This window comes from Thunnus thynnus, chromosome 9 (assembly GCF_963924715.1).
Source record: "Thunnus thynnus chromosome 9, fThuThy2.1, whole genome shotgun sequence".
Lineage (NCBI taxonomy): Eukaryota > Metazoa > Chordata > Actinopteri > Scombriformes > Scombridae > Thunnus > Thunnus thynnus.
Window position 1 is genome coordinate 21,698,769 of NC_089525.1, and position 19,511 is coordinate 21,718,279.

Sequence of the window (19,511 nt, forward strand, 5' to 3'; positions counted from 1 at the left end):
CTCTTTCGTGTCAAGGTCTCATCGTGAACCAAATCCAATACAAACACCAACTGAGGTTAAGGTTTAAAGCAAGATCTTTCTTTTATTTGTGCATAATGGCGATTGATTCAAAGCCTCCAGCAGGTTACACAGCTAAGTCCATAGGTGTAAACAGTTGACTGGCATCACATGCCTCGCTGTCACCAGCTCCACACTTTTCCCGGCGGGGGTGGGGCAGTGAATGGGGGGGAGGGGGGCAGGGCGGGGCATCGCAGGTGCTGATGTCATCATTTATACGTCTTCATGTGCCACAATCCGTCATTCAGATAGTGAACGTTCTCGATTCCAATTCCCTTGTTGACCTTTTCTCTGTTTGCACAAGACAAAGCGACATTAAGGTCAGACATAATTAAAGCGGTGACTGAATGGAAGTTCTTGCTCCCGTTAAAATGGACGTGAATCTTACATGTTTTCTGCAGACATCTTCATGACGCCAACACAAAGTGCGTGTTGTTTGCCCTCTGCCATTATGGCCTGCATTCTCTTGTTAAAGATAAACATGTATGTAGCTACAGATGCTGTCTAAACACTGCAAGGTGACATGTTAATATTGTAAATTTAGGGAAACATTTGTGGCACAGAACAATTTCACAGATATATTCGACAGAATTAAAAATCAATTCAAACAACTTCACGTGTAAGAAAGGATACGACTACTGTGTCAGAGTCAGCTCGGTAGAGTTTAGCGCCCGGTGACGTCAGTCCGGGGCACATGATGTTGGCTCCACTTAAGACAAATTTAATGGCCCCTTTGTCTACTTGCTGATGTGGAAGAATGAAAGGATCTATGAGGAGGAAATGTATTTCTCATCAGTGTGAATACATTTTAATACAACCATCAACCAATCAACTTTTAGGAAATCTTACATTTATGCAACAGTCTGAGGGTTGGATAAAATGGTCCTTCTCTCTGTCTGAAGAACAGCAGCTCTCCGTTCACTGTCAAGATTTCAATGTGTTCATGGCTGGAAGAAGAATGACATAATATGAGAATAACTGTAAGGAAGAAGACTACACTGATGAGAAAAATATAATGATAAATCGTACCATCTCACGATTTTGACAGGGTCCTTCTTTGGCATTATGTGATTGAGCCATGACTCGATTTCAGGGAATTGATCCAACAGCTGGTTTTTTATGCCTTTGATCACTGATGTTTTCAGCTGGATACAGTTCGACACATTTTCCTTCTCATCAAATCTGAAAAGGGAAAGCAGAAAAGTTTAATTTATAACATGTTTACAAATACGAAGAGGTATACAAATGCTTTTTTGGCATTTAGTTTAATTTTGTGTATTAATTAAAATACTGTCGGCCTACATACATATATATCCCAATCATACTTGTTCAACAATGCAGCACACTGATTCCATATTGTGGAAAATATTGGCTGTAAACAGTAAAGGATTAATTTCAATATGGCCAGTATCAACCATCACCTACAGCGTGCAGATATATTGAGAAGAGAATCCAATGATAGTCTTAGAAAAGAAACAGAATTTTTACTTGAAAATGACTCACAACAATTAATCCATTATCAAAATTGCAGATTCATTTTCTGATGATCGACTAATTGATTAATCGACTAATCATTGCAGCTTTACATTCATGTAATTATCATCCACAAAGTCCTTGTTTTAAATGGATTTTAGTGTTAATAAATTTCTCAGTGAGCTGGACGTCAGGAAGGGGAGATAGTTTTGACAACTTAGATGACAAAAAAGTCACCTTCAGTAGTTATTATAAATTCAAATTAATGATTCTAATGTTGAAAGTGGAAATACTCTTTGCCAGAGCCAAACATGACACCCGAGTGACATAATTTTTATGTTTAAGACATTATTATTTTCATTAGAAACAAGAATAATGTTCATCTTTTCATAATAGCACTGGGGATTTGATCCAATTCAGAGCATTAAAAAAACTCTGATCTGATGCAATAACTCACAAAATGTGAACATGAGCCTTCAACAAACTTGAAGACATGATTGTCTCAGTAAACAGTTGTTTTTTTCCCCAAATTTTTTTAATCAACAAAAACAACTTATATGTAGATAACATGTACAAAAGGGTACATATAATAAAAGTAAAAATGTACATAAAAAGAAAATGTTCACTTTTTAATACTGTAGATTAACACTAGGGAGGATAAAGATCTGTGTCATTTTTTTTAACACTGTACAAGCTGTTACAGTTTTAATTGCTTCTTGTTTTAGAGTACTGAATTGAAAAAGGTAGCCTATTGCTTGAACTCTTTGCTAAAAACAATAAAGCATAGTTTCTTACCTGTAAATTTACATTTATGGATATGGAATTTGGCCATTATACTAATGAGATTTATCATGTTAAAAAAGTGTTTTTCTGTGTATTATTTTCCAAAGTAAACTAAGACTTTCATCAATATTTTCAGTAATGAAAGCACATCATGACTTTGCCAGAAATTCATCAATATTGGGTAGTGCCAAAATAAACGGACAACAGTTTCTGGACATCCATAACACAAACTACAATTCACATCAATGTCTCTCTTGATTTTTTTTAATAATGATTTTTATCTGGACAGAGTTTATAAACGAGTTTAAAATAAAATTCCTTAACTATAATGGTAATTAAGTATCGATTAGGTAGAAGTCAGGCCTTCTTCCATACCATATCCTCCACAAAATGATTCCAATATGAAATCACATATGATAATATAATAATATCTCTATGGAACAGAGATCTTATACATCTGCGGTTTCTACCAGAATAACTATTGCACCAAACACATGTGTATAATCCCCATGTGTTGCGGGGACATTATAATCTGACAGAAACTCTTCATAAGTAAAAACACTCAGTTAGCTTTAGCCACCTAGCTCTAGCTAGCGTTAACGCCACAACATGGAAAATAATCAGCAACGTACTTTTTAAACATTCTCGTTGGTCACTTGTTACCGTTCCTCAGTTGTGTCAAAGCTTGTCCGTACTTACTGCGACAGATGGGGAATGATAAAGACAAGTAATTCACAAAATACAAGTTCATCTATCAAGTAATGCTTTAGCAGACTCCACTCCTGTTAGCAGCGGAGGGCCAGTAGATTGTGTGGGACTACGTTATTTTACGACAGCTGTGTACGTTACACGGCAGGTCAGGTCCAATTCGGTTATGAGAATCATTTATATCCTCTTCTCATACCTAGTTATTAATTTTATAGAGCTTCTGTCACTGAATATTAATGGTTATAAAATCACAAACTTGATAGTGCCCGCTGTGTAACTTTCACAGACAGTTAAATAAATTATGAGTCAATAAAATGTGTAACGGTTGCGCCACTAAGATAATATCAAAGCAGTTTCCATAGTGACATTGCACTTTTTTTGAATACATGAATGAACATGAGGTACACTCTTGGGAACAAAATGCCAGAGGGGTTCACAAACAACACGTAAGAAATAGAAAGAAAATTAAATTTAAAAAAATAAAATAAGAAAGAATAAAAATAATGAATAAGTAAAGCAACAACAAATGAACATCTTTTTCATATCAACTCATTATTATTTTATGTTGTGTGTTCTATGTTATTAATACTGCAGCACTTTGAGTTTCACTATGAATGAAAAGTGAAAAGTGAAGAGAAAAGTAGTAGTATTAAAACAACAGAATAGTTAGACATTAAAAACAATATACTCATTAACAGTTTTTACAACCTTCTTATTAGTATAAGATTTAATGGTCTATAAGTACTGCTCACATTCGTTATGAAAAACTAAGAAGAAACTTACCCTTATGAATATGAAACTTAGCTAAGATAATTATACGACTGATAATTCTTTCTGTTGCAACTTAAAAACACAAACAGTATACAATAAAAGCACAATCAGCCATAAATGTGACATTAATATATTAGAAACTTCTTGCCAGTTGTGATGAAGCACTTTTGTGCATATATCTCATAGCAATACATTGTGACACTTACATTCTTCATTTATTTCATAGATTAGATCATGGATCAGATAAATTAAACATATCACAAAGTTTGTCCCTTCTATAGTTGTGTGAAACTTATCACCAGATTTTTTTTTTCAGAATTTATTACAAAAATGTTATACAATGAATTAATAAACAAACAGAAATCCCAACAAAGAAGAGACTACAGTTTGACAAAATAACAACAGAAATGACTATTTACAATGCCACAATGCAATCTTCCTATCAGCTCAAATGTTATATGTTCTAGTCGCCTTTTTACGACTAGCCACTTTAACATTCAGGATTACTGTAATATTCAAATGTATTATAAAACTGAAAGAATTGGGCTAGGTATATGGCAGTTTTGCTTTGTGAATATGATATTTATGAAGTAAGATAACTGAATTACAAAAAAGAAAACACAGAAAATGTTATACCTGTATAATAGTTTTTAAAAAGTACTTTCAAGTACATTTTTCACAAGATACATTTTATGCAGTGTCTTATATGACACCTTGATCTTGTACAATGCTTGTCACCAATCACAACTTTTTCCAAGTTTTATGTCATTATATTTCACATTCAACAAAGATTTATTTGTCACACATACAATTGTACACAGTACACTGTAGCTATCACCTTCATATACTGTGCATGGTGAAAGTATACTAAAACAGAGAGAGATGTTGAAAAAATGAATGGAACTGAGAAAAACTGTACCTCACAGACATTTTAAACATATTGGAATATTTCAAAGAGCAAATACTGGCAAAAGGAAATAAGAACAACCAAGAGCAATGCCAAAAGTATGCACAATGCAGGAGATGTAGACCATTAATTAAAAGTGGAAATTGAATATGAGATATAATGATTATATATTATTATGTATATTATTATATAGTAGTTGTAATAACAATAATATTCATAATAATATTAACAACAACAATAATAACAGTAATAATAATATATTGAGGTGTAGTCAGGAAATAAAGCAAGTACTGTACTTTTTGATTAACATATATGGGTGTACTTTCCTAAAACAAAATAACTAAAAAAAAACAACAACTGAAAAACAGAGGTCTAATATTAATAGCTCCACATCTATGAATATATTGTTTGGCCAAAATAATTTAAGTCCCCCACCACTCAAAACATGTTTTTCTTCTTGTTCCTACAGTTGAAAGTTTGAGCTTCACTGTGCAGGATAACGTATGTGCAGAGTTTGACATGAGAAGGCTATTTTCACATTCATCTGCTGAAACTGGAAAGTTTCTCTGATAGTTTGGATGCCGGTCCCGGTCCAATATTAAGCTCACTCAAGTGTGATGTGGAAACTTTATCATCATCTTTATTGGCCAAGTATGTTTATGCATACAAGGAATTTGACTCTGGTTGAGTAGCTCTCAATATATTTACACAAAACCAACAGCACAACAATCTTCAGAAATATGCACAAGGAATGTCTATATACAGAGGAAACCATTCCTGTGAACTGTAAACAGGATACAAATAGTGTAAAGAAGTGAAGAGTGAGATAAAAATTAAATGGTGAAGAAAAAGTGGTTACTTTATATACATACAGTAGGTGGCTATGTACAGTATATACAGCCTGTTCAAATATACAGTAATGAGTGAAATGTATTGCACATTTTCTATTTTAAACTAAATAAATATGTATAATTTATAGGTATAGTGGGTGTTACAGTGTTAGTGTTGAAGCCTCCAATAAACATACACTGATAGTGAGGAGACATCTTGTGTCCAACAGGAAAACTTTACACATTCATAGATTCAGGAATTTTTAATGAGGGAGGGGGATTTTGACGGAATAATTGAACTTTTTTTGTTCAATTATTCCGTGTTCTTTTTTTGAGAAAGCCATATCAGTCACAAATTATTATTCAAACTAGACTATTTTACATACATCTTAAAACATGTCTGGAAGGGGATCTTTAGATAGTTGTAAAAAAAAAAATCATCTCAAAGCATACAGGAAGTCTACCGTTGCCATGGCGCCATCTTGTGGGGGGGGAAACGGTTACAGCATGTTAGTCGGTATAAAAAAAACACGCTTGTGCAAAAAGTACTTTTGTACAAAGTACTTCCGGTGGGGTCACCGACTAGCTTTCGCCGTGAATCTTTCCCGTGTTTACCGACGGACGTTTTCCTATCATGCGAGCGTGTTTCTGCTCTACCTTAATTTCTCCTGTAAATAACGGTCTTTCTTTAACGGCCGCTTTTCTTCAACCGCTCTCCCTGAGCTGACTCCACGGCGCGGCGGTTAGACAAGAGAGGCAAAAAAGAGGAAGCAATAGCCAACCATCTTTCTTCTTCTGCCAGCAATAACAAGAAAGAGACAAGGCTAGGTTTAAGTGGAGCTGTGTAGTTTTCAGTTATTTGTTTTATACTGGATAAAGAACTAGCGTAAAACCTCCCCGTGTTAAGATAAGACAGACGCTCTCAGACTCTGAGCTCAACCCCCTCCCGGCAAACCCTGGAAGTTTCGTATCAGAAGACTGGCTGCTAAGAATTAGTATTCCCCGTTTTTTCATGTTTCCAACAGGTTTATCTTCCCCTAATCCCCCACCACCGCCAACCCAGGAGGCAAGACCAGCGGCTACTGATGTCAAACACGACAGCGGTAACATCACATCTCCGAAGAAGAGGAAAATAAACGGCTCAGAGAGGGAAGATACAACCGACACCATCTCCTCTTCGCCTCCCAAGACCCTGAATTCCTCCTCTTCCTCCTCTTCCTCCTGCTCTCCCACTCCGCTGCACATTCAGAAGAAGTTGAGGTTTGAGGATTCAGTGGATTTCATTGGACTGGATGTGAAAATGGCTGAGGAGGCTGCTGCTGCTGCTGCCGCTGCTTCTGCTGCTGCTTCGTGCTCCAATAACAAAAGCAAAGCCGTGTTCCTGTCCGGCGGCGGTGGCGGCGGTGGCGGCGTGGGGCACCATGCAAACGGACTGACGAAAACCGCAGGCTCCGCCACATTCTCCAACAGTAAACCCGGTGCTGCCAAGAAACTAGTCATCAAGAACTTCAAAGGTACTGCTGGGTGATGTGATTCTTGCAAAAACTTAATTTCAAGTGCTGACAAATCTCCAGACACTGATATTGTCCCTACTGGGCCATATGTTTTTAAAATTGGGATATGAGACTAGACATAGTTGGATGCAATCTTTTCTTGGTCCTAAAAGATGTATTAAAGTACAAAGTGATGGATTTAGCTAGTCATCAACTATTAACTTTTCACTTTGAATTATTATCAACTAATAAATAGGTCAAAAAAACATCATAGATCTTGTCAAAATTAGACAAAATTATGTGTTTTTTGGTCCAGTCACAGTTTGGGGAAGACTGACACAAGATATTTTGACATTCATGATACATGATATTTTGATATTTTTAAATAGTGATAATGATCATTATAATATCTCAGAGTCAAGGGTGACGTATTTAAATGTCTTTTTTTTGTCCAAACAACAGTGCTGACAAATCCCCAGATACTGTGATATTACCCTTTTTAGAGTTTTAAAAATTGTGACATGAGACTAGATATAGTTTGAGACAGTGTTTTCTTTGTTGTATAAGCTGCATTACTATACAAAAGTGATGAATTTGGCTGGCCATCCATTCTTCACCATCAGTTACAAATAAGAACTAATAAATGGGCTAAGAAGCGTAATAAATCTTGTCAAAATTTGACAAAATTATGTGTATTTTGGTCCAATTACATTGGTATAAATGTGGTGACAATGAGTTTGGGGAGACTGAAGATATTTTGACAGGAATATTTTTGAGAAATTATCAGTCATGACCAAGTAGTTAGGTGGAGGCTGTCACTTAGAGCTGCAACTAGCAATTATTTTTATTATTGATTAATCATTTTGTCTTTAAAGTGTCAGAAAAATAGGGATGATGACCATTATAATATCTCAGAATCAAAGCTGTCTTCAAATGTCTTTTTTTTGTCAAACCAACAGTCCAAAACTCAAAGGTATCAGTGTATTATCAGGAATGACAAAGAAAAGCATCAAATCTTCACATCTGAGAAGCTGAAACCAACACATCTTTGGGCATATTGGCTTAAAAAATGAAAAATTATGATTCGATTATCAAAACAGTCACTGATTAATTTTCTGATGGTCGACTAACCGATTAATCGTTGCAGCTATACTGTTGCTGGTCATTTAAATGAGATAAACACAGTCAACTAACTTCTAATAATTCTTATTATAAATTGGTAATAAGACTATAAATGTAATGTATCCAAATCTAACATACAGCGTTACTGTTTTTGTCTCAGCAAAATCACATTGTGATGATATAAAGTTATGTTTTTGTCATAATATTAGGATTCAGCCTTATGTACTGTAATGCATAAATAGTGAAATTCAGGTCATTATTTGAACATCAGTTTTATGATTTTTATATGTGATTGTTCAAACATTTACCATTTTGTGATGTATATATCAATATATGGGGACATATTGATAATGATTTAAACCATATCTTAGCCCAGTCCAAGTGATGTCATGATATTACAGTAACCAAAATCCTAATGGCAGATATCTTATGATTTGTCAACATTACCCGGCTCTACTTTAAATAGAACTCAGTTGTTTTAAAATAGCATCACTGTCACTGTGACTGGTGACACAGCATAAAGGTCCACTGAGGTCCACTGTTTTGGTCCTGCTGAAGTTGACAGTGTTGTCATAGGTTTTTTTTTTTGTTTTGTCTTGCACACAGAAAAACCCAAATTGCCAGAGAACTACACACAGGAGACCTGGCAGAAGCTGAAGGAGGCGGTGGAGGCCATACAGAACAGCACTTCAATCAAGTACAATCTAGAGGAGCTCTACCAGGTATCACAACAGGCACTGTGTGGTCTGTGGAGAGCTGCTCCCATGTTATCATGTTCATGCCCTTCACTGAAACCACGTTTCCATAAAAACATTCTTTTTTTTGTCTCCTTAGGCTGTTGAGAACCTGTGCTCCCATAAGATATCTGCCAAGCTTTACAAGCAGCTGAGGGCTGTGTGTGAAGACCACATCAAGGCACAGATTGATCAATTCAGAGAATATCCTTTACAGTGTCTTTACAGTTTTTCCCCAATTTTAGTCTGAATCTTACCAGTTAAGTGTGGATTAGTGGATAATCAAATTACTGTAAAGGTCTTGAATTCTATCTGACTTTTGCCTTAACATCGTTGTCACGGATGCCCTGGACAGTGTGCTTTTCCTGAAGAAAATTGACAAGTGCTGGCAAGATCACTGCAGACAAATGGTATGTTTTACAACCTTAACAATTCAAGTGGAAGTTGACATAACCCTTAAAACCCTGTTAAACACCACTTCCCATAACATGTGTGTGTCGTTAAATTTTCATGTTCTTATTGTCGCTGTAAATGTTCCCTCTATCCATATTTGCCAAAGAGAGATTCCTTCTTCAAGCACTTTCAAGGGGTGACAAAATCCACAGTCCTTGTTCAATGCAAAAATAATTTCTCAAGTTTATCTGAAGCTTCAGTAGTTTGACTTGAGGCTCCTTTAGACTGTGCGACAACAACAATCGTATAAGTTTATTGCATGTCACATTGTACAAGGTGCTTATGGTAAAATCTTGGTTGCAATCTGCATCAGACTGTACAATGTCAGACTGTGCAGGGAGAATACGATGTGAATAGACAAAAGTATCTGAAAGCAGAGACACATCATCAGCTCATGTGACCCGTCTGCGGTACACTGATGTTTTAAAAATGCGGTAAAAATACACAAAGCCCTTTGTTTCGTTTCACCTCCATTGTTTTGGTTTTTGTGTGGATGGATGTGTTAAGGAGAACAACTGTGTTTTCTCCTTAAACTTAATTCAAAAAACTGCACTTAGGAAATGTCCAACTGCGCAGTATGTTCTGTCATATAATCTATTCTGATTGGTTTGTTTGTAGTTGTGGGTCATAGCAGCAGTCACACTGTGAGAATTCAGTCTTAAATTTCTGACACTGTCAGATTTTTGCCTCAGGCTGTCGATGGTCACCAAAGCTTCAAATTGGTCGTTGGTTCACGTGTCTCACAGTGTGATGTAGGACCACTGTTTTGGATTGACAACCAAACATTTTGCCATGTTTCTTGCATAGTATAAAGGCACCTTTAGACAAATCAAGTCAGTATTTATTTTTGTTGCTATTCTTCTGCTCAGTAAAGAAACCCTGTCTGTGGAAGCACAGAGAGGGAATTTAATGCTAAAAACATTGTAACTTTGGAAGATTCTTCCTTGATTTGTCCAACACACACTATTGAAACTTCATAATAGCTTCAGCTGAACTTTAGACTGTTTTTTTACGAAGAAAGAAGACTGTGGATTTGTTGCCCATCAATTACATTGAAATAACTTTTTTCTTTGCTCCCAGTATTGACAGGAAGAACAATTACAGCGACCAATAATGCTTTCAATGTACATACAGTATGTGCATACTACAAGTACTGTTTTCATATAGACTTGAAAAGAGGGTATTCCACTATGTTTTTTATTGCACCTTTATAAAGCTGAGACTTGTGAGAGATTGATTTTTAAAAAAAGTTTGTCAAAATCAGCCGCAGATATACTGACTTTAGTCCCTAGTATAATATAAGCTCCAAAAATGCTCAAGCCTACACTTCCCACCATGCAACTCCAAAGGGTCTGTCATTTAGTGCTGCAATGATTGATGATTATGTGATTGACAGAAAATTAATCTGCACCTATTTTGGTTATCAATTAATCGTTTTCGATAATTTTTCATTCAAAAAGGCCAAACATGTTCTGGTTCTAGCTTCTAAAATGTGACATTTTTGCTGTTTTTCTTTGTTATATATGATAGTAAATTCAATATCTGAAGGTTCTGAACTGTTAGTCAGACAAAACAGAGAACTTAACATGTCATTGACGAAATAATGAATAGATTAATTGAGAAAATAATCGGCAGATTAATTAATAATCAAAATAATTGTTAATTGCAACCCTATTGTCATTAGATTCACCCTGAATGGTAAATTCCCACTTCTTTTAAACTCCATACCTTCAGTTTGTAATGACAGCTTTCTGTTAAAAATGTGGAGTCTCAAGCCCAATATGAGCTAAATGACATAATCAGGGTTATTTTCTCAGACTTATGAAAGCACCACAGAAAATATTTTACTATTTACTATATTTACCATTTTCATATCCTGAGTACAACTCCTAGTGACAAATTAACTGATCTTCATGTGTAAAATTGGTGGAATACCCCTTTAATTTTAATTAAAAAAGAATAACGTCAGTAGTGTTTTTCACTCATTTTAAATGTTTGTCGTTGTTTCACAGATCATGATTAGGAGTATATTTTTGTTTTTGGATCGCACCTATGTTTTACAAAATTCAATGCTGCCATCAATCTGGTGAGTGATCGCTGATGTTAGCTGCTCTTCAATAGTACTGGCCAATATTGCTTTTTAAACTGGTGGTGAAACAAGCTGCTCTGGTCTGCAGGGACATGGGTCTGGAGCTGTTCAGGTTCTACATCATCAGTGACCTGAAGGTCCAGAGTAAAACCATCGACGGGATTCTGCTGCTCATCGAGAGGGAGCGAAATGGAGAGGCGATAGATCGCAGTCTGCTGAGGAGCCTGCTGAGCATGCTCTCTGACCTGCAGGTAAACCGACCAGCTACCCTTTTCTTATCGTTGTACTAATGATTCACACGAGTGTCAGCTGTTAATCTTTTTTTGAAAGTCAGGATTCCACCTGAGTTTCTTTTTTTTCCCTATACTACAAGAAATGTGGTTTTGGCAGCTGTGTTGTTTGTGATTACCACCTGCACAGGAGTGTGATGAGCTGTCTGTTTCCTGTTGACAAACGACTTCAATGAAACCAGTGTTCCTTCCGTCCCCGACAGATTTATCAAGACTCCTTTGAACAACGCTTTTTGGAGGAAACTAATCGCCTGTACGCTGCAGAGGGACAGAGGCTGATGCAGGAGAGAGAGGTGATTTATGTGACCCTCATGATCTGGACATGTTTTGTTGTTTTGTTGTGTGTTTTTTTTTTTATCCCAATGAATAACTGGACAAATATGGACAATGTGTTTCCACCTTTATATTTATTGTGCAGACACACAATATTTTTACAGCATCCAAAACATGAATTGCAACATCAGGGTCAGAATGAAATAGAAAAATCTCACCATATTGTGCTGATGTTCAAAAAATACACAAAGACCAACCACACAGATATTCAACCACAACTGCACTCAAAAATAAATCCATCACAGAAGAAGCTTCATCTACAGCTTCAGCAGTTCAAAATGCAGCTTATCTCAGCTTTTTCACTTGCTGATGCATCGGACTGAGACACATTTTCAGTCTTTATCTTGTCAGTGTTGAATCAGAGTTTGACAGCTCAGATTTTAATGTTTTCCCACTGGCTGTGAAAGCATTTATTGGTGACACAAGGACCAAAAATGTTGGAACTAAAATGGGTTAAAAGGTTTCCAAAAAACTGTACTAACTGTACATACAGACGTTTAACTTTTACTTGACTAACTCATGAATATATTGCACTGTAAGAGAAATGTATTTAACTTATTAAGTGTTTATGCTAACATTTACAACTTCAACACATAAACTCATGTTAGTTTAGCACAGGAAGTATGGCTGACTGAGCTGATGGTGTCTTTCACATCTCTTCTTAAAATACACCATTTTCTCTTTTGAATTGTCTCTTTATTTATTTTATATTACTGGATTTTTAAATCTATTTCATTCTGGTCCAGTCTTTCTCTATCTACAAGTTCTCCATTTGATTTTATTTTTGTTGGTTTTAACTTTTTGTTTTCGAAAGTTCCTTTATAAATAATGAATATTGTCATGTTAACTACATTTTTAGATGTATTGGAGAAAAACAATCACTCAAGGCACATTATAAAGTCTTTTAGTGTGTAAGAAGCTGTTGAGACCCATATTCTCCTTAATGTAGTTACTAAATTAATGATTACTATGTGATGTAAATGTAAATATCTCTGTTTTTCCCTCCTTTTGTAGGTACCAGAATATCTCCATCATGTCAACAAACGCTTGGAGGAAGAAGCTGACAGAGTCATCACATATCTAGACCAGAGCACACAGTGAGTGCTGGACTGCATTATTTGGTTAACTCTGATGGAGGTTTGTTTGTAACCCGACCTTTTTTTTTCCCCCCTTTCAGAAAACCTCTCATTGCTACTGTGGAGAAGCAGTTGCTGGGTGAACATCTCACTGCTACTCTGCAAAAAGGTAAACAACAGTAACTTATATTTAAACATGACGTAAATGTCTAACGTGTCGAGACATTCATTATCCTGTCTGTCTGAATACATACTGGATATTTTTATGTAACGTTTGCAGTAGCAGCTGGAGTTTGTCATAGTTTGATGTGCTCACACATCTGACGTTTTGTTGGACATTTCCAGGGCTGACTCACCTGCTGGATGAAAACAGAATTCAGGATCTGTCTCTTCTCTATCAGCTCTTCAGTCGAGTGCGAGGCGGTGTTCAGGTCCTCCTGCAGCACTGGATAGAGTACATAAAGGTATGTCACCAATATAAGTCTGCAGGTGCTCTCAGAAGCTGTTTTAATATGTTTTATTTGAGGACATTTGGGGATTTTCACAAATTTTGGTTTTAATTTACAATGTGTTTTTTTAATATCTTTTCATTTAGGCTTTTGGAAGCACAATTGTAATCAATCCAGAAAAAGACAAAACTATGGTGCAAGAGTTGCTGGACTTCAAAGACAAGGTGGATCACATCATCGACGTGTGCTTCATGAAGAACGAGAAGTTTGTCAACGCCATGAAAGAGGCTTTCGAAACATTCATCAATAAACGGCCAAATAAACCTGCAGAGCTCATAGGTTGGTAACATGTTTGTTTCCCCCATGTTAGAGTTGATGCACTCAGTCAATGATCATATATTCCAAACAAACAAAATGTACTTTTGTTAATTAAAATACTTCTATTTACAGCAAAACACGTGGACTCAAAACTAAGAGCAGGAAACAAAGAGGCAACAGATGAAGAGCTGGAAAAGATGCTGGATAAGATCATGATTATCTTTAGATTCATCTACGGTAATAACAACTATCACATTTGTTTCAGTTTAGTATCTTCTCCTCTGTGGTTGTTTCCTTAATGTATTTGTGTATTTTCATTTTAGGTAAAGATGTTTTTGAAGCCTTTTACAAGAAGGATCTGGCCAAGAGGTTACTGGTTGGAAAAAGCGCCTCTGTGGATGCTGAAAAATCAATGTTGTCAAAACTGAAACACGGTTCGTTGAATCCATCAGCGTGTCACTTCTTAACACACACAAACGCACTCAATGTGAAATAAATGACATAAAGGGGATCTTGACATTGACTTCTTTGTGACCTTTTGGTATTTCATCAGAATGTGGAGCGGCGTTCACAAGCAAACTGGAAGGAATGTTCAAAGATATGGAGCTTTCTAAAGACATCATGGTGCAGTTCAAACAGGTAAGAACAACAATGGCAAGAATCTGCATGTACCTGAAATATATACTTGATTCTTTTGACGGTGAGCTCAATAAGGAAAGATCAAGTTGTAAGTGTGTAATAAGATTTATTTAGGTTAGACTCTGGCGATTAGACTCCATTGACATGATAGATCTTCATTAAACATAGACCCATGAAGATAGGAGTCTAGATGCTGGGGGTGTAAAGTCAGCAGATGGAAGATGAGGTTCAGGATCATCCTGAAGGACAAGGTGGTGATTGGGGGGGATGATCTGTTGCACAATCATAGATCTTAAAGACAGAATAGCAGAAACACAATGATCTTTATAGGATACCATTGAGGGACTGATTGGCACAAGACACACAGGAAGAAAGATAATTTGCCAGATATGGTGATGTCATTACTTATGAATGAAGGGGATTTACAGAGTGGGAAAGCGGAAGTGATGTAATAGATTAGAGCGGCAAGAAATAGTGGGAATGCCCTACAGGGAAAGAAGTGAGAGGGAAAATATCTTCCTTATTGAATGTTTGCCAAAGCTTCATATATATGTGTATCTGGCCATAATCAGACATACAACAGCACTGTGTGCAAACATGCAGTCCTCCTCATTCAGTTCAATGAAGCCAGTGTGTTTGAACAGTAAGGGTGTAGATGCAGAGGGCTCCAGGAAAAAAAATGCAGGGTCATCCAAGAAAAATGTTGATTCTTCAGTTTAATTTTATTGTCCCCCAGAGGAAATTTATCTTGCAACCAAATGAAACATAAAACACACACAGACTTAAATATATTGTCTTTATCCAGCCTAATCATTAAAAATTAAACACTAACTTAGCCCTTCTCCAACTTTTGGCACAACACAACATGATGTCATCTGGCGACAGACCGCACTGGCCAATCAAAGACATGCAAGCACGCATTTTTTGGATGATTACTTTGTTTGTAAATTACTGTTTATCTGCTAGTCATTGCAGTCAAGGATAAAATGACACATTAGTAACTTTACAGAGTTGTAAAATCTTCTTCTACCATAGTGTTTTAAACCACTATGCAGTGTTTTGCCATCTGATAAGCCTTCTCAAACCACCTCTCCTGGATCCTGTGTCATCTCCTTGCCGGTTCCTGAAACAACACGCCTTCATAAACGCAGCCCTTTGCAGTTTTTTAACACAGTGCTGTTTTCAGTCTGAACATCCGTTGACAGATCCAGTTTCTTGTAGTGATAAAAGAACTTAATTTGTGTTTGAGGTGGCAGGTGGCTATCATGTGTCTCATTTGTATTTCTATAGTATATGCAGTGCCAAAACATTCCTGGCAACATCGAGCTGACGGTGAACATCCTCACTATGGGTTACTGGCCAACATATGTCCCGATGGAAGTGCACCTGCCCCCTGAGGTTAGAGCTGAGCAAATATTTAAATTTTCATAACATGCATAACATGCTGTTTTTATAACCTGCCATGTAGTAAATATACCGAGTGTTGCTTTTTAACGCATCTGTTATCTTTGTCCAGATGGTGCGACTGCAAGAGATCTTCAAGACCTTCTACCTGGGCAAACACAGTGGCAGGAAGCTCCAGTGGCAATCAACACTAGGCCATTGTGTCTTAAAAGCAGAATTTAAAGAGGTGGAAGACTGATTTCTAAGAATAATCTGACCTGTTGACTCATTAGAAAAAGCTAAATGCTAATTATCCTCTTTGATTTTTCTCACACCAGGGCAAGAAGGAGCTGCAGGTGTCACTTTTCCAAACACTTGTGCTACTGATGTTTAATGAAGGAGAGGAGTTCACTCTGGAGGAGATCAAACTGGCAACAGGAATAGGTTTGCATGATCACATCAGCATCACTTTGATTCCTGATGAAGGTTTGTCTAGTGCTCTTTATTGAGCACAACTGATCTAAAACCCTATTTGTTTGCCTTTCGGTTTACAGAGGACAGTGAACTGCGTCGGACTCTGCAATCACTCGCGTGTGGAAAAGCACGTGTTCTCACCAAAATCCCAAAAAGCAAAGACGTGGAGGACGGGGACAAGTTTTCTTGCAACGACGACTTCAAACACAAGCTCTTCAGAATCAAAATTAACCAGATCCAGATGAAAGAAACGGTAAAACTGAGTGCTTACACTCATTTATGTACTTAAGGGTCATGATATAGGGCAATTAATCTTTAACTGATTGTTTTCCTCACAGGTGGAGGAGCAGGCCAGCACCACAGAAAGGGTCTTTCAGGATCGGCAGTATCAGATTGATGCTGCCATTGTGCGGATCATGAAGATGAGGAAGACTCTGAGTCATAATCTTTTGATGTCCGAGGTGTACAACCAGCTCAAGTTCCCTGTCAAGGTGATTAGCGTAGTCCTGATTCTTTTTTTTCTTTATCACAATATGTATTTACTGAGACATTTTAAAGTTGTAAAACAAACTTTTAGTGCTCTCTGGTGGACAAACTATGAATTGGAGACACTGTTTCTTTTTGACTTCTTATACTGCAGTTTCTTGTCACTTATCAAACAACATAAAGTAAATTCCAATACAAATATCTGCAACAAACTCATATCAGATTTATCGGTCTGTGTCTAATGAGGATATCTTTCATAATGAAGTGGGGGCATCTTCTGCTTTATTCTACAGTTTTACTTCAGAGCTGCAACAATTTGTCAATTAATTGATTTGTCAGTCGACAGAAAATGGCATCTATTTTGATAATCAAATAATTTTCGCAGTCATCTTTTAAACTAATAAGCCCAAAAATGTGTTGATTTCAGCTCCTGAAATGTGATGATGTAATGCTTTTTTCTTTGTCATTCATGATAGTAAATTGAATATATTTGGGTTTTGAAGTGTTGGTTGGATAAAAAAAGACATTTGACTGAGATATTATAATGGTCATAATCACTATTTAATCATTTTGTCTATAAAATGTCAGAAATTGATTATTCAGCAAAATAATTGGCAGAGTAATCGATAATGAAAATAATTTTTGCAGCTCTACTTTGAATTGTACCAGTTGTATTTTTAAAAGGTACATTTTTGAAGGTTTTTATAAAGTAAAGCTCACTGGTATTTCTCCTCCATTTATAAGTATACAGGCTGTCATATGTGCTATTTCATAGAAACACCTTCTCTGTTACTGAGCTACTGCTCCCATTAACTAATAATACTGTTTAAGAGTTAAACTGGTGTTGATTTAAGACAATTTTATGATAATAATATTCAAACTGTTTTTTACAAGCGGGGTTTTTAAATAGTAAGTTATTCTGGGGAAGTGAGATGGCTACCATGAATCAGCTTTTCACTGTGTTTACTTCACACCTCACAGTATAAAAATAACCAGACATGTTAGCATGTGGCTCATCTGTTAACCTTTGCCCCCTCTCTGTTCTTCTCCCCTTCAGCCTGCTGACTTGAAGAAGAGGATAGAGTCTCTTATCGACAGGGACTATATGGAGCGTGACAAGGAGAACCCCAACCAGTACAACTATGTGGCTTAGAGAAAGAAAAAGTGACAGAGAAAAAGAGATGCAGACGGTCGAGTCAGGCTGAAAGCTGATCTGAGAGATCGGTCTCGTAAATCTTTTGCTCCAGTGGATGTTTACCATTATCATCTTCAACCCAGCGACCGACAAGTGAATGGATACTGCTCCACGGGATTTTTTGTCAGGGGTCTTGTGATCCTGTGGACTGCATGCCCATTGAAAAAAGAATATTGTCCATATTTCTCAGCGTCTCTGAGAGAATTGGGCCACGTTGGACAGACAAAGAAGACACAGATGTTGTTCCGTTTGCTCTTTTTTTTTATGGAGAGGGAAAATATTTATTTTCAAACTTAGATTCTTCTTTGTCCATAGTTTGAATCAATATGCTCTTTGTTATCAAGTCACTTTTTTTTTCCTTTTTGTTCACTCAGTATCCCAAGCAAATGCTGACACACCTAACAATGCTTAAATGTACCACAAGTTGAAGAGAAAGAGGATCAAAAAAAAAAAAAATTAAATGATGCTTGTTTCTTCAGTGAGTGTCAAATGTGGGACTATTGGACTAACATTCATTGCAGAAAATTGATAACTGGGTGATATTGGTGTCAAATGTGTGATCCTGCAGCCAAGTTTTACAACCTTAAGGCCATGTAGCTACCTGTCGAAGCTGTGATCATGAACACACGACGTACAAAGCAGAGTATGTGCCAAAAAAAAAAAAAGGAGCACTTCTTTTGTTATAGAACGTATTCAAGCTGCTAAAACAGTTCAGTTGTACAAGTATTTAGTTTCTCCTTTGTTCTTTCTTTGTACAGTACATACCTAACAAAAGTGACAACCCCATCTAACAGCTTTTTAGGTTTTTGTTAACCCTTAGAAAGTATACTAAAAGCACAATGCCACCAGAGTCCATTTCCTCATCTTCCCCCTGTGTCAAAAAACATACACACTATATATGTGGCTGGACCGCAGCGGGTCAGCCGTATAAACGCAGATGTCTGTCCCTGACTGACTGAGTGACGAAGCTACACAATGGTGTAACTTCATCACTCAGTCAGTCACTCAACCCTTTCAGTGTGCCGAGTGTCGCCACTTCCTGTATTCGTCAATTAGAAGCCCTCAAGTGTTTCATACACGGTCCAGCCATATACTAGGTTTTGACCTAGTCTTGTTTTTTGTAAATGTCCCTGTGGGGCTTGCAGACTTTGCTGAAAGTGAGGAGAATTTGAGTTGATTGGTTCAATATTTGAGTGTTGAGGAAAAAAACATGATTGATTAGACAAGCCCTTGTTTGTATGAGTCTTTTAGGTTTATTGCTTCAGATTAAAATAACTGTTTCAATCAGGGGTTTTCTTTCTTTAATCATCGTTTTATCAACATTTTACACTGTTGTCTTTGTTTTATAGTAACTCAATGATGGGCGTTTTTTGTAAACATTTACATTCTGGTGAGCGTTTAAAATGTAAGCAGTAAAATAATTAACTCTGTAAAAAAAAAAAAAGAAA

At 36.6% G+C, this 19,511-nt stretch overlaps 2 protein-coding genes across 2 annotated transcripts; one reads left to right on the top strand and one right to left on the bottom strand.

The window, feature by feature from the left end:
• Window positions 1-56: 56 nt before the first annotated feature.
• On the bottom strand, window positions 57-3,147 carry mcts1 (MCTS1 re-initiation and release factor). Its single transcript, XM_067599688.1, has 6 exons — window positions 2,946-3,147; window positions 1,087-1,239; window positions 907-1,004; window positions 691-824; window positions 446-513; window positions 57-348 (listed from the first exon to the last, which is right to left on the bottom strand). The coding sequence occupies exons 1-6, from the start codon at window positions 2,954-2,956 to the stop codon at window positions 267-269; spliced, it is 546 nt and encodes a 181-aa protein (XP_067455789.1). The 5' UTR covers window positions 2,957-3,147; the 3' UTR covers window positions 57-266.
• Window positions 3,148-6,024: 2,877 nt separating this feature from the next.
• cul4b (cullin 4B) lies at window positions 6,025-19,347 on the top strand. Its single transcript, XM_067599689.1, has 20 exons — window positions 6,025-7,043; window positions 8,751-8,866; window positions 8,979-9,082; window positions 9,219-9,288; window positions 11,344-11,417; window positions 11,509-11,671; window positions 11,914-12,003; window positions 13,058-13,140; window positions 13,221-13,288; window positions 13,465-13,583; window positions 13,715-13,907; window positions 14,019-14,123; window positions 14,210-14,320; window positions 14,440-14,525; window positions 15,816-15,923; window positions 16,042-16,155; window positions 16,247-16,352; window positions 16,463-16,635; window positions 16,721-16,873; window positions 17,926-19,347. Exons 1-20 carry the CDS (start codon window positions 6,542-6,544, stop codon window positions 18,019-18,021), a joined length of 2,634 nt encoding a protein of 877 aa, XP_067455790.1. The 5' UTR covers window positions 6,025-6,541; the 3' UTR covers window positions 18,022-19,347.
• Window positions 19,348-19,511: the final 164 nt, after the last annotated feature.

Coding starts and splice junctions, on each gene's coding strand:
- mcts1 (XM_067599688.1), bottom strand. Junction 1,005..1,086: donor CCTGTCAAAATCGTGAGATG/GTACGATTTATC, acceptor TTCTTCTTCCAG/CCATGAACACATTGAAATCT. Junction 514..690: donor CTGACTCTGACACAGTAGTC/GTATCCTTTCTT, acceptor AAGAGAATGCAG/GCCATAATGGCAGAGGGCAA.
- cul4b (XM_067599689.1), top strand. CDS start 6,542: ATGTTTCCAACAGGTTTATCTTCCCCTAATCCCCCACCACCGCCAACC. Junction 11,418..11,508: donor TCAATGCTGCCATCAATCTG/GTGAGTGATCGC, acceptor TCTGGTCTGCAG/GGACATGGGTCTGGAGCTGT. Junction 12,004..13,057: donor GGCTGATGCAGGAGAGAGAG/GTGATTTATGTG, acceptor CTCCTTTTGTAG/GTACCAGAATATCTCCATCA.